Source organism: Folsomia candida, unplaced genomic scaffold, assembly GCF_002217175.1.
Source record: "Folsomia candida strain VU population unplaced genomic scaffold, ASM221717v1 Fcan01_Sc005, whole genome shotgun sequence".
Lineage (NCBI taxonomy): Eukaryota > Metazoa > Arthropoda > Collembola > Entomobryomorpha > Isotomidae > Folsomia > Folsomia candida.
In genome coordinates, this window is record NW_019091197.1 from 9,817,921 (window position 1) to 9,831,259 (window position 13,339).

The following is a 13,339-nucleotide window of genomic DNA, read 5'->3' on the forward strand; positions in this document are numbered from 1 at the left end:
AAAATAAATTCTAAGCCTATGGATTTACTAGACCTGGCCTAATCACTCAAAAATCAAATTACAAAATTGCAATTATGTACTTTGATTAGTGTGATTTATAATTTGGAAAGTAATCCAAGTTTTTTAGTTGCCCAAGCGGCCTACGGTTATCATAATGACAACAAAGAGATGTCCACAAAATTTATAAAACACAGATGATGTCCAGATTTGGACATGAGACGACTTTATGACGTCTATAGGATTATCCAATGTCCGTTTTTTAGATATCTTAAAGTCATCCGAAAAATGACCACCTAATGTTGTCTTTGACTGACGTCATTTGGATATCGCAATAATGATGGGATGCTGCGCAGGATTTAGTTCCTTATATTCAAATAAAATTATACAATACATATTTGTTCCGATTCATAAATTTACTTCACAATTCATTTAAAATAAATAACAAAATCAAATCGTTGCATTATTTAATCGGACAAATCATTTTCTACAACTGAAATTCTGTTCTCCATGTTCACTTCAGCTTGCCCGCTTTTAGCTTTCTTAGAATTTGCCTGTAAAACGAGCGAATTTAAATTAATTCCATAAATTTGAAATGTACTTAAATTGTAAAACACATGACCGCATACCTTGGTCTTGATTCGATCAGGAGCGTGTTGCAACCAGCTTTGCATTTTAACCTTAACCTCAAGGTTGGTAACGTTTGCGCAATACCTGTTGCATCTAACCGCATCTAAAATAATCAGGTAATTATTATATAAGTAACATAATCATGCGCACTATAATGATGTGAAACGTTTTATGAATTTTTATTACCATAAACCAATTGTTTTGTTTTCAAGTTTTTGAAAGGAATTTTGCTGTTTTCTTTCCGTATGCCCTCCCAACAAAATAATGCTGCAACTTCGTCGATCATAACGTAACTCATTATGCTGGTGACGCACTTCCTGTACTCGACTCCATCCAGATTAGACAGACGACCCACCTATTCACAAACAAATATTTAATTAAATTTGTTATAACAATCATTTTAGAAATAGACAACCATATATTTGCGAAACTCTTTGTTGTCCAAGTCTTTTTCAAATGCGTCGACGTCAGCAATTGAAATACAAGGCAGTCGAAGGCGAAGATCTTCATTCTCTTCTTCAAAATTTCCGGTTTCCTTTGCTGAGGCTAGTTTGGTTACAATACCGCATAAGACCTCAATGTTTTGCTCAATTTTTGTTAAAGATTTGACAACATATTCTTGAAAAGGATCTGCAAATAGTAATGGTTCATAAATATAAATAAATGGCATTAAAAATCAAATTAGTTAGTAATAAGTAGGAAGTAATAATTACCATTGCATTTGATACTATTTTTACTTTCCACACATGTTTGGCGACGAACAGGGGATGCACTCCTGGCTGAAAATATTGCAAAAAATAAACAGATTCGTAAAATTAGTATATGCCTCATAAAACGAACTATTACAGGGTAGTTCTTCAGCATCAATTGTTCTGATGGGTCCAGTATTGTTTGTTCGAGTAACAGTCACTCCAGATCCAGGTGCCAACGTAAATTTCGGAGAGATACTGCTTAATTCATGGCGAGGGGGAGCTTTCGAACCAGATGGTATTGGGGGCGGAGGTATTTCACCGTCGGGAACAATTGATCTTGATGGTTCAGATTGATCGTCACTCTCCAAATTTGATGTGTCGCACGCCTTATCAACGTTATTGTTCGCCTCTTCAAATGAATCTGAAATTAAATAACAGGGTGAGAGTTGACATTTTTAAATTTCATTAATAACGACAAATGACCAGCACAAATTAATTACGAAGCCTTACTATATGACGCGAAAGCTCGAATCCGCAATTGCTTAATTAATGCTGGTCCTGGAAGTTGATTTTTGACAACAGCTTCTTGAATTTTTGAAGCGCTTCGATACTTTGGCCACCAACATTTCGTCTCCCTGTCTTCCGTAAATATCCACGAGCTGGGAATTACAAAAACTTCTGGATTTTTTCCAAGTGTCTGAACAACACTGTACTGCGACATTTTATTCACGAATGAATTAGTGGAAATGCTGCAAAACCAACACCCTGCGGCAGTAACAAATATTTCTTATCAATATTATCCAATGACCAATGACTTCTTCTTCCAGGAACTGACACTTTAAATATTTTTAATAATGTTGAATCACAAGGTTCGTGGTAGAGAGGACAAAGTTTAGTGAATGGTCGACCAACAACGTGAACTTTTTTACTTATGCAGCATGTCGCAAAATTGTCTATACAGATAATTGATCCATCCTTTAGACCGGCGTATTTATCACTATTATTTAATTTAAACACATTGTGACTTATCACATAAATTTTGTATGATGGATTTTCAACACCAAATGTGAGTGGACCGGCAGTGTGCAATTTATTGGCTGGTCTGACTTTCTCAATTCGCGCCGCGTGTTCGTACTCCGAGAGTCTCCGACAAACTTGAGACAATGGAAGATTTCCACTCCGAACCAACTTCTTAATTTGACCCAAATAATTTTCAAAAGAGAATGCACTATATGCGTCTAAATTTCCAAAATTTTGCACATCATCATAGACATGAAGCAGCCCATGTACGTTATATGATAAATTCTCCTTTCCATACAGACGGGGAAATTGTTTAACAAAATACTTTAACAAACTATCTGCATATTTTCCAAAGTCTTGAAGAAGTGATTCGCTGCAAAGTATAAATATCGCACAATGAAGACTCATAAAATGATTTAGATATGGTTGTGGGATTTTTCTAAGAACAACGGTGCAACTGTATAAAATAAATTGACGAAATTCCGTCGCCTTCCATCGAGGTAACTCTGCAAGTGTGCGAGGGCGACGATTAAAATCACTACAAAAAAATGGACGTAGGTTTTCCAGATTTTTTGAAATGTTAATAGTCTCATTAGCACTTAATTTCAGATATTTGGGTTTTCCACTAATCCATAAAGTCAAAACTTTACGAACCACTCCCAAGCAGACTAAGTGCATATATTCGTACGGAATCTGCGACACTAATCCTACACTTAATTCCGATAAAATAGTGTTCCCTCTGTGGTGATCGTCATCCAGGTTCCCGAATGTTGCATCATCTCTCCTCACACTAATAAAGTTGTCAAAAACTTGGCGATTTTGATACCTTTCTCCAACTTGATGGCATTTGTTGCATGATGAAAACCCAGAGTGGTACTTTGTGCATGTTATCAATGCTCGGGCAGGAGCATCGCAAATGAAGCCTTTAATAGAGAATTTTATATGACGATTTTCAAATTTAATTCCATTTTCACACAGAAATTTTGCCTCTTGGACAAAGTCAAATAAATATTCGTTGTGATCCAATGGCTTCGACGATCCGTGATAAATTCCAACACAGAAGACGAAATTAAGATTATTGACTGCGCACAAAATTGGCCAAAATTCACTTTTGCTACTTTTTGATACAGGAATTCCATCAACACTTACAAAAACACTAATGGAATTTCCAATGAAATTTGAAACTGCTATATATTTCTGAAGTCCTGACGTCAATCCAAAATGTACATATTTTCCAGGATTCACTTCACGGTTGATGAAACTTCTCCTAGTTGACAATAATGTCCTTGAGTCTGAAGGCAGTAATTTAAAGCAGTCATGAGTTTTTAAGATTTTAAGTAAACCAGTGACTGCAGATTGTGTTATCAAATGTCGAAGGGACCACTGTTTTAACTGATCACTAAACTCTAAGGAATCACAGTTATTATTCACTGCATTGTCACTTTCGATTGGCAAAGGAGACGGGTCGCAATTATTATGCTCTTCGTCAGACTCAGGAATTAAATTGTTGGGCTGAGTAGTCAATAACACAATTGATGTAACAACAGATTTTTCTGGAACTTTTTTCTGTACTTGTTCTAAATTATTGTTGACAGCTATTTTAAATCGGCGACGTAATTGTCGCTTTGACAAATTACATGCTTCTTTCGGCATTTCATTGCCAAGAAAATTTTCCTTCCATACAAATTTAGTGCTGTTAAATTTTGCGACATTTCTCGGGGTGAATTGTGAACACCATAATTAAGAATATCTTATGTACATCGTAATGCAGATGTCTTTCGGATGAACTTAATATGACGTCTTAATACGGTAATCTATATGATGTCTTTATGATAACTATAAATTAGGACATCTTAGTCAAGACGACTAGGACCAGATAAAGACCTCAGTAAGATATCCTTTGGGTGCTTCTTTCAAGTGACAAATTACAATTACAAATTATGAATTCTTTTTTCTGGACAAATTTAGGTTAATTACAAGTTACAAATTAATAATTGTAATCAGGGTTTCGATTTGTAAAAACCAAATTGACCAGGGCGCTGGGAAAAGTGAGGAAAAGGCACTTTCAAAGGAGCTGCACGGCCCCCCACCATAAAGTTCCGTTATCAGCAATGTTTCGTATAATGTTTTGATGATTTCTGCAAAAATTTCGTGGAATTTTAAAAAATTTGATAAACTCACACATCAAAAGTGTAAACTTTTGAAATTCGTTTAAGAATTTCAGAGACACCTTTGGGCGAAAACTGCTTTACTAAATTTTGATCCGAGTTTTATTTTATTCTAAAAAAATTTCAAGATTTCGCCAATTTTCAACACTTCGATACACAACAAAGCTGTGTTGTTAAACACAAGACATCGTTAGATCGGGCAGAACTCAAAGATTCTTCTGTTTTTGGAATTTCAGAAAGACGTCACACAAAAGATAAAGTATATATTTTCTGAATCCCCTGACCTTGCTAACGGTAACCCACCTGTGGGGTTATGCAAGCCTTGACCTGTCCCTACTTTAGTCTCAGGTCGTGAAATTCGTGTTGAGAGTTTCAAGAAACGCTCGGAAACGGTTGTAGGAAAAAATATGAAATTTTGAAAACCGCTCTGTGTGCCAGAAATCGCAGATTGGGTTATTTTTTTAAATTATGAGCTCCTCCAACCCCGCAAAAGGGGCAAAGTATGAACGAGAAAATGCTGCCATCGGTCTCAGAAAAATTATCTCATTGAACACCGAGAGCATTATACAAATCAAATTTGTTCCCGTCTTAACAGATTCCGGTTTAAATTATCGTTACTATACATAAACTGGAAAAGTCAAATTAAATTAAATCAGCCATAAATAACTTTACTTTTACTTTATTTAATATTGATTGTTTGTCATTAATATTTAACTTTATTTAGCACTGGAAAATTCGATTATATCTAGTGTAAACGTGGGCGCCTGCCGGCGCCCCCTGGGATCTGGCGCCCCGGGCAATTGCCCTGCTTGCCCTCCCCAAAATCGGGGCCTGTTCTAGCCACATATGAACACAATCCGATGTAAATATGGTGACGATATTTTTTGCCAAAACATGGGGTGAAGTATGAAATGAAGCCAAATGAAGTGAAATTAAATTAAATGAATATGAAAGAAAATGACAATATAAATTTAAATAAATTGAAATAAATTTATATAAATTTTAATTTTAATATAAAATGACAATAGAAAATTTTCAATAAAATGATTTTTTTACAGGTATACCTAGTATTTTACTATTACTGAATTATATCTAAACTACCCTAGAAGCCCGTCTTACAGACGGGCCGCATTTTGGATTGGCTTATTAAGTAAATAAGTGCAAGAATAATGTAGCTAAAACAGTAGTAGCTTTGTTTGATAAATTTTTTAACTGTTGTTAAGGAGTTTTTTAAAAGGATACTAAGGCATTTAAGGCATACTGAGGCGTTGCTACAGAAATTTTTTATGTTGCCAGGCAATTTTTTTCATGTTGCTAAGGAAATTTTTAACGTTACTAGGGATTTTTTTCCACATTGGTAAGGGAATTTTTTAACGTTGCCAGGCTATTTTTCACGTTGCTCAGGAAATTTTTAAATGTTGCCAGGCAATTTTGTTTACGTTGCTAAATAAATTTTTTAGTGTTGCTAGCGACTTTTTTTCACGTTGCTAAGGAATTTTTTAGCCCGAGACAGGGCTTATGTAATCATCATGTCTGTCTGTCTGTCTGTCTGTCTGTCTGTCCGACTAACGATTACTCAAGAACGAGTTGACCGATTTGGATGAAATTTGGCAGAAACATGTATCTCGGCAATGCAACGACCTAGTTCGAACATGGGTTCGATCAAAAAATATTTGGACCAGTGGGGGTCGTCTGGGTGGGTGGGGTATTATGCACCAAAATTTCAAAATTGTCGCAGAAAGCTGAAATTTGGTACAGAGGTTGTTAATGGCTCCTAATGAAAGAATATGAAGTCAAATTTGAAAAAAGTTTTAACCGGAGTCACCCTAGCGGGTGACCCATACCGATTTTTCAAAATCGTACAATCGAGCCGAAATTTGGCATAGATGTTGCTAATGGCCTCTAATGCAAAAATGTGAAGTGAAATTGGGAAAGTTGTTATGCATAGGGACCCTATCGCATGACCCTTACTGATTTTCAGAAGTTGTCTTAAAAAGATGAAATTCGGTACATTGATACTCAAGGGCTTCTTGCGAACGAATATAAGGTTAAAAGCGAGCATGGTGTCTCCAGAGAGACCCTTCCGGGTGACCCATAAGGGTTTTTGAAAGATATTAGTTGCAGCTGAAATTTGGCACAGCGGCTAAAAATGACTTCTATGGAGCAACTACAAATTTGTAACTTGTAAATTTGGACGAAGCGACCCCAACTGGTCCTTGTAGGCAAGGTGAAGGATTTGCAAATAACTTTACACATTTAGTGCTAAGTAATACAACATTGCACCAGCCCCACCACGGGGGTGGTAATAGTTGCTCGGAGAAGTCGGACACGGTAACGAACGGATCCTATCCCTGACTCGGGCTATATGAAGGCTGCACTGGAGGTTATTTGTTTTTAATGTTGCTAAGGAATTTTTTTAAGGTTGCTAAGGAATTTTTTAAATGTTGCTAAGGAATTTTTCTAACGTTGCTAAGGAATTTTTTTAAGGTTGCTAAGGAATTTTTTTAAGGTTGCTAAGGAATTTTTCTAACGTTGCTAAGGAATTTTTTTATTGCTGCTAAGGAATTTTTTTAAGGTTGCTACGGAATTTTTTTAATGTTGCTAAGGAATTTTTTTAAGGTTGCTAAGGAATTTTTTTAAGGTTCCTAAGGAATTTTTTTAACCATAGTCATAACCATAACCATAACTATAACCATAACCATAACCATAATCCGTGCTCTAATTGGTGGACCTAGAATCCCAACAGCCAATCAGAATGCTGGAATGTCACGGAAAATTTAACGGGACGGACTTTTCGAAATTATAAATTAGATATTCACTATTCCAATAGCCAATCCTTGTTAATCGTCCACCTCGCAAACTGTATAGCTTTGTCTTCGATAGTTTTTATCCAGTAAAACGACCCGTCAACCAACTGTTTCCAAGTCCTTTTTATATGTTCAGATACAAAAAAAACACTTCCTGAACCAATCAACACCCCCGTAAGTACGAACACGGTCATAAAACTGGTCTTCAGCTTCTGCGGCTTAAATTTACCCGCATCTTCTCCAACTTTTCCCGAATCCTTCGCTATGATCCTTTTCGTAGTATTCATCACAATTTTGAGTTCCGCCTTAATCGAATTATTGTACAATACTTGGAGCAATCCTGATTCCGTCATTGTTTGAAAAAGTCTTGGAATTTGTGAATAGATCGAAGTATAAAATGACAATTGGAGCGGCTCCTTTCTTAAAGGTTTCTTCCCCGTGTAAAATTTTATCTTGGGGTAATACCACTCAAAATTTTGCCACTGTATCATAATTCTTTCCGAGTCTGCAAAAAATACGGATTTCCCACATGTCACGACTTCCTCCTCAATCCACTCGTTAATCCTAGAAGTTGGCAAGGTTTGTAAATAGTGCGTTTGGTAATACTTCATATACGATTTACGGTCCACAAGGCGATTGGATTCCAATAATGGGACTTTGGACTTTGTCCAAAGCCTTTTCGGATACCACCTCATTGGTTGAGTGTAAATCTGATGGGCAAACTGTACCTCAGCTTCACTCATTTTGAATCCAAGGGAATAGTGTAGCTCATACGAATAAGGATCAAAAGCTAAATTGCGGTACGTTTTATTTGACAATATACTGAAACACTTTGAACTTTTGTGCCAGTCTTGGAAGAAAGTGACATTATTAAAATTAAATCTGTCCAAAATCTAACTATCAAGTGTTGAATTAGGATGAAAAACGTGATTACCTTTGGAACGGGTTCGAAACTTATTTACCGACCTTCTGTAATCGCTTGTGGTCAAATTTTGTTTTTTATCTGTACAATGGAGAGCTTCTACGGTATCAAACACCTTAGGGGGAAATGGGGCATTCAGATTTGTCACGAGAAAGGAGATATACCCATTGGTAAAAACTATGGAGGCGAGGAGCCACCAGATGGAGGCAAGACGAAAGTGCGGGTTACGCCCAACCTCAGAATTCGGAGGGTTTGAAGGTTCGTCAATGATTGATCCAAGAAAGAAAAGGAACGAGCTCGGAGCTAATTTACTGTTCAAATGGAATCTTACGAACAAATCGCTCAAGACTGAGATGCTCAACAAAAAGACGAGCACAAGGATCCAGGACGAAAAATCCATTGTCTCCACGTACATCGAATAAACCATGGCATCTTCCTTATAGCATGAGATGTAGTTGAAGGATTTATAAGAGTAGTGGATTGCTGTTGTTGGTGCCGTATCTCGCACGTAATTTGCGATGAATTTTAATTCTCCGATTTCCAAAACCGGCCTTTTGTCATATTCATGATAATTACATGACCCCTGACTGAATCTCGATGTTAAATTTTCCCGCATATTTAGAACTTGCCGCAATAATGTTTTCATAATTGCAGTACTGTCGCAGCGCCCGCAATACAAATTCCAGCATGGTTCGAAGCTTAATAAGTTAAGATTGGGTTTGAACATAAATTCTGGGCCAATTTCCACCTTTTTGCAAACAAAGTTTGTCTTCCTTGGCAACGAAAAAACTTTTGAATGAGTGCACAATTTCGTGTTATTACTTGTTAGCAGCAGGATTTTGAAGTTTGGAAAAACTGCCGGCATTGGCTTGACGTTCGCGGGTTCTTCCATTGGTTGCCAGAGTTCTGTTGCATCTTTTACATCCATGATTACGAGAATTGAAAAATAATCGTAGACGGCTAGCGTACTGGATAAACTTTTTTCACTTTTTAATTGGTACTTGTAGCCAAGATGAATATTTTGCAGGACTTTGTAAATCCGATAAGAGTACGCGTCCCAGAAATAATTGTGCTGATTCGTGTCATTATAATTGCAATAAATAATGACGTTGACGCAAGTCCATCTCCGGCCTTGAAATATTTTGGACATTGTTCGATTTATAATATTTTTATCAAATCCCTTAAGGAGCCCTAGTTCGATTGGGATACCTTTCGTGTGAGGCAAGTTTTCGGAGTTTATCCCATTCGTTAGAATTTTCTGTCGGCAGAAGGTTCTTAGAGAAAGGAAATTGTGAAGTTTTGGTGAAAGTGGAGTTCCAAGATCTAAAATCTTTGACCCCGTCGTCACATCAAGCTTCGGAAACAAAGAGAAAATCAAGAGTGAATAAAACATGCTGCCCAGGTTAATTATAATTTCAGAACGGCACCAGTTAAAATTTAACACAAAAATGCTGGGCAGTAAGACCAGTATTTAGTCTCAATATTTTCTAAATTTTACGGATAATTGAGTGATTTATTAATTGATGTTGTTGTTAATGGCTAGTCCCTAATAGAATCGGCTCATGTTTTCTGTCTGTGTGTCTGCTTTTTTGAGCTTGCCACACACCGTCTCACTGTGCCCCTACGTGAATTGCGTGTACATTTCCCATCAAACTCAAATTGTCCAAGTTAAAATAAGTAAATACACATGGTGCATTTATGTATAGTGAGCACTTGAGCAGTTACAAATCACTGATCATATTGGTTATCATGATAAGTGTTTATGATAACCCCCCAATGAACACTGCTATAGGTTGTCCAACTCCACCCACACTGTGTGATATATTAATTCGCATGTATTTTTAACGCTGAGAGTTCAGCGCCGTCAATATGTTTGACGGCTTCACCGTGATGAGGTAAACGGGGAGTATAAAAGTCAACTGAGTACATAGAGGCCAACGCGGAATATAAATCGTCAACTGGGAAAGTAGAGATCAACGCGGAATATAAAGGACAACGGGGCAAGTATAGGCCAACGCGGAATATAAGGGTCAACGGGGAACGTAGAGGTCAACGGGGAAAATAGAGGTCAACGGGCAAGTATAGGCCAACGCGGAATATAAGGGTCAACGGGGAAAGTAGAGGTCAATGTGGAATATAAAGGTCAGTGCAGAATATAAAGGTCAACGCGGAATATAAAGGTCAACGCGGAATATAAAGGTCAACGGGGAATGTGAAGGTCAACGGGGAATGTGAAGGTCAACGGGGAAAGTAGAGAAAGTAGAGAAAGTTAGTGGTTCAGGGGAAGGGGAAGTAGAGGATAACGGGAAATGTGGAGACTAGAGAAGAATGTGACAAAAATATTAAAATGTACGATGTTTTTGCATATGGTCACTCCGCCTGAATTGTTGCTGAAGACGTATCCCATATAATTTGTCGGTGCCCGCTAACCGGGCACTAAAGCCTAGTAGTATATAAACGTCAGCACAAGTTCTGACGTGCTGTACGTCAAGCGAGAAAATAAAACCGATCGTCAGGATGACACTTTTTTGAGGTTTATAAAAACACGAACATATCAAGGCGGGATAACCAGCAATTTATTCGTTGTGGACTGAACCTAATTTCCATTTCCATATCTCCATTCACAAGATCCTGAGAGTGCCTGATAAATGCTTACTTCAATTTCCGATGCAGGTACCAATTTCTCTACGGATGAAAGTTGTTGACGTTTCCCTTACAATTGCCACACCTTATATTCAAGTAAGCTGGGTACACAGCATTATCCCGAAAGAAAATTGAGTTGAGCCTCAACAGTTCTCTAAATCGATTCTCAATACGTTTAGATATAAAAACGCAATAAAACATCAAATCCTATTTCCGCCTAGAATTACTATATTTTGCAAATAAGGAAAATGTAGTTATTTATTTATTAGTTCTGACATAAAAAAAAACTTTATTTCCATATGAATGGTAAACTTAATTTTGCTGTGTAATTATTGTATCCTCTTAAGAGCATTACTGTAGGTATACGCTACTCATGTAGCATTATGTATGTATGGGTAAACTGAGGAGCAATGTTCGGGTAATAGTCAAAACGAGATATGGAACCTCGGCTTCGGTCATTTAAAAAAACATTAATGCTCAATTCGCGCAAATTTAGTTGAAATTACAACACCCCACGTATCATATGAATCAATCTACGTACATTGATTACATTTTACTAATTGTTTTTATTAATTTATAATTAGTACATTTGTGAAAACGCAGCAGATTTCGATGATGCCGACTGCACGTCGCCGCCGATAAAGCCGATTTCGTATTCGATCGACAATTGGGCGCCGGAGAGATTTCAAGATTGGCGTCGCCACAAAATTACAAACAATGATCAGCGAATTTTTCGTATGATTCGCTTATGATTCACAGTACTTAAACAGTTAGCTAACAATAAAAAAAATCAACAACAAACTGACTCCATACTGTGTAGTAAATGATAGTGGCGCATTTAAAAACCCTTAACTTTCTTAACCAACACCTTAAATATCGACACATTTGAATGCCGGCACTACAAATTGCCCCATGTATCCAGTATTTATATTTAAATTGATAATAGTATCTCCAAATTTCTGCAATCAAAATTACCAAAGAAATGCCCAAACTGATCCCACAAACATAAAACCCAGTTGTAACTTTAGAACTAAAATCCAATCGTGATTCAGCCTCGATCTTTACACCTTTCCAATTCCCATAGTGCCCCAGCAACTTGGAAGGTTTCCACAATTTATACCGAGCTTCCCAATGGGTAAAAATTCCGGAACATATGAATACTTTCAAACGTTTCTCGAAATAACTTCCCCTAACTGGAGAAGTAGTCCAGCCTTGAAACGTCGTAAAAAAGGAGTCCCCTTCCCCATATACAAATATTGCAATCTTCTGAATATTGTTCAGGTAATTCGTAATTGCTACGATGTTATCTTTTGTATCCATTAAGGCAACTTTTTCACAAGTTCTTAAGGTTTTAACGACTCTGTAACTGTCCTGCTCATCATATTCGACAGGCTGTATTGGGAAATTCCGTAATGCATTGCGATCATATGTAGGAGGATCGTTTAGGCTTCCAAAAGTTGTAAACGTCCCATTATTGAGGGGCATTAAACTAGAGCCTACCACTCCGAAATGAGGTTTTAGCATTTCCTCCAAATTTTTCGCAGTGTTACTATGAGCCACAGAGATTTTATATTCTCCAGGACCTGCAGCTATTTCTCTACATCGAAACCAAATCTCAAAATAGAAGGATCTATAGCGAAAAAAGTCAGCAGGTGGGAGATTTTCTATCGACTGTCTGTTCAGAAGGGTAAAAGGCACAAGGATTTGAATTCCTTTGACATCCATGACACTCGTCCATGGTGACTCGTAAATTATTGGGACAGTCATTTCCATCGTGAACCAAGTTTTGTACCAATTCGTCAAAATCGTTCCCACCAGAAGAATCCAGTTAGCAATAAGGATAGAAAGCCCGATAAAGTGGTATTTCTTCCCCTTAACTTTACCCGTGTAAATAGATTGAGACAACAGTATTGAGTTTTCTAAACATATTCCGACCAGAAAGAATATCGCACAGGAAATATTTCCGGTGTTCAGTGCGGTAAAAACTAAAGCAACAAGGACAAAACATGTGATTACAATGGTCCAACTTGTCCCGTCAAATGGACTTACTAGAGCTGTCAGCACCTGGTAATTCGATCTTGTTTCATGACAGGATACAAAACTATACTTCTGTGTATCATGCATGAAGAAGGAAATCATTCCTTGTCCAGACGATGTGGCAAGTCGTTGAAGTGGCTCAATGCTATACAGCGGCGACAGATTCAAGCTTATATAATTTTTTAAAAGCACTTCCTCCAATATTTGAAATACGAAGAACCCGTGAAATGAGGTTAACTCTGCTAACTGCTGGTACTCATGACGAGAATGACTTACTCTTCGGACATCAATCAGTCCAAATAAGTCACGCATAGTAATTACGTTTGGACCAAGCATGCCTCTCGTAAACCAAAAATATTTGTTTAAACTAGACACATTTTTGCCCAATATGACCAAACGTCGTAGACAGTCAGACGGCTCACA

General features: G+C 37.3%; 1 protein-coding gene across 1 annotated transcript; it reads right to left on the minus strand.

Annotated features, from left to right (window-relative positions):
• Window positions 1–451: 451 nt before the first annotated feature.
• LOC118435708 lies at window positions 452–2,718 on the minus strand. Its single transcript, XM_035852102.1, has 7 exons — window positions 1,830–2,718; window positions 1,474–1,740; window positions 1,341–1,406; window positions 1,043–1,257; window positions 814–982; window positions 627–730; window positions 452–551 (listed from the first exon to the last, which is right to left on the minus strand). Exons 1-7 carry the CDS (start codon window positions 2,038–2,040, stop codon window positions 465–467), a joined length of 1,119 nt encoding a protein of 372 aa, XP_035707995.1. The 5' UTR covers window positions 2,041–2,718; the 3' UTR covers window positions 452–464.
• Between the last annotated feature and the right edge of the window lie 10,621 nt (window positions 2,719–13,339).

What these genes read in the sequence shown, in the direction of transcription:
- LOC118435708 (XM_035852102.1), bottom strand. Translation starts at nt 2,040, where the DNA reads ATGTCGCAGTACAGTGTTGTTCAGACACTTGGAAAAAATCCAGAAGTT. An exon ending in AAGAGTTTCGCAAATATATG is followed by an intron (nt 983 to 1,042) that starts GTTGTCTATTTC and finishes GTTTGTGAATAG; the next exon opens with GTGGGTCGTCTGTCTAATCT. An exon ending in CTGATCGAATCAAGACCAAG is followed by an intron (nt 552 to 626) that starts GTATGCGGTCAT and finishes CTCGTTTTACAG; the next exon opens with GCAAATTCTAAGAAAGCTAA.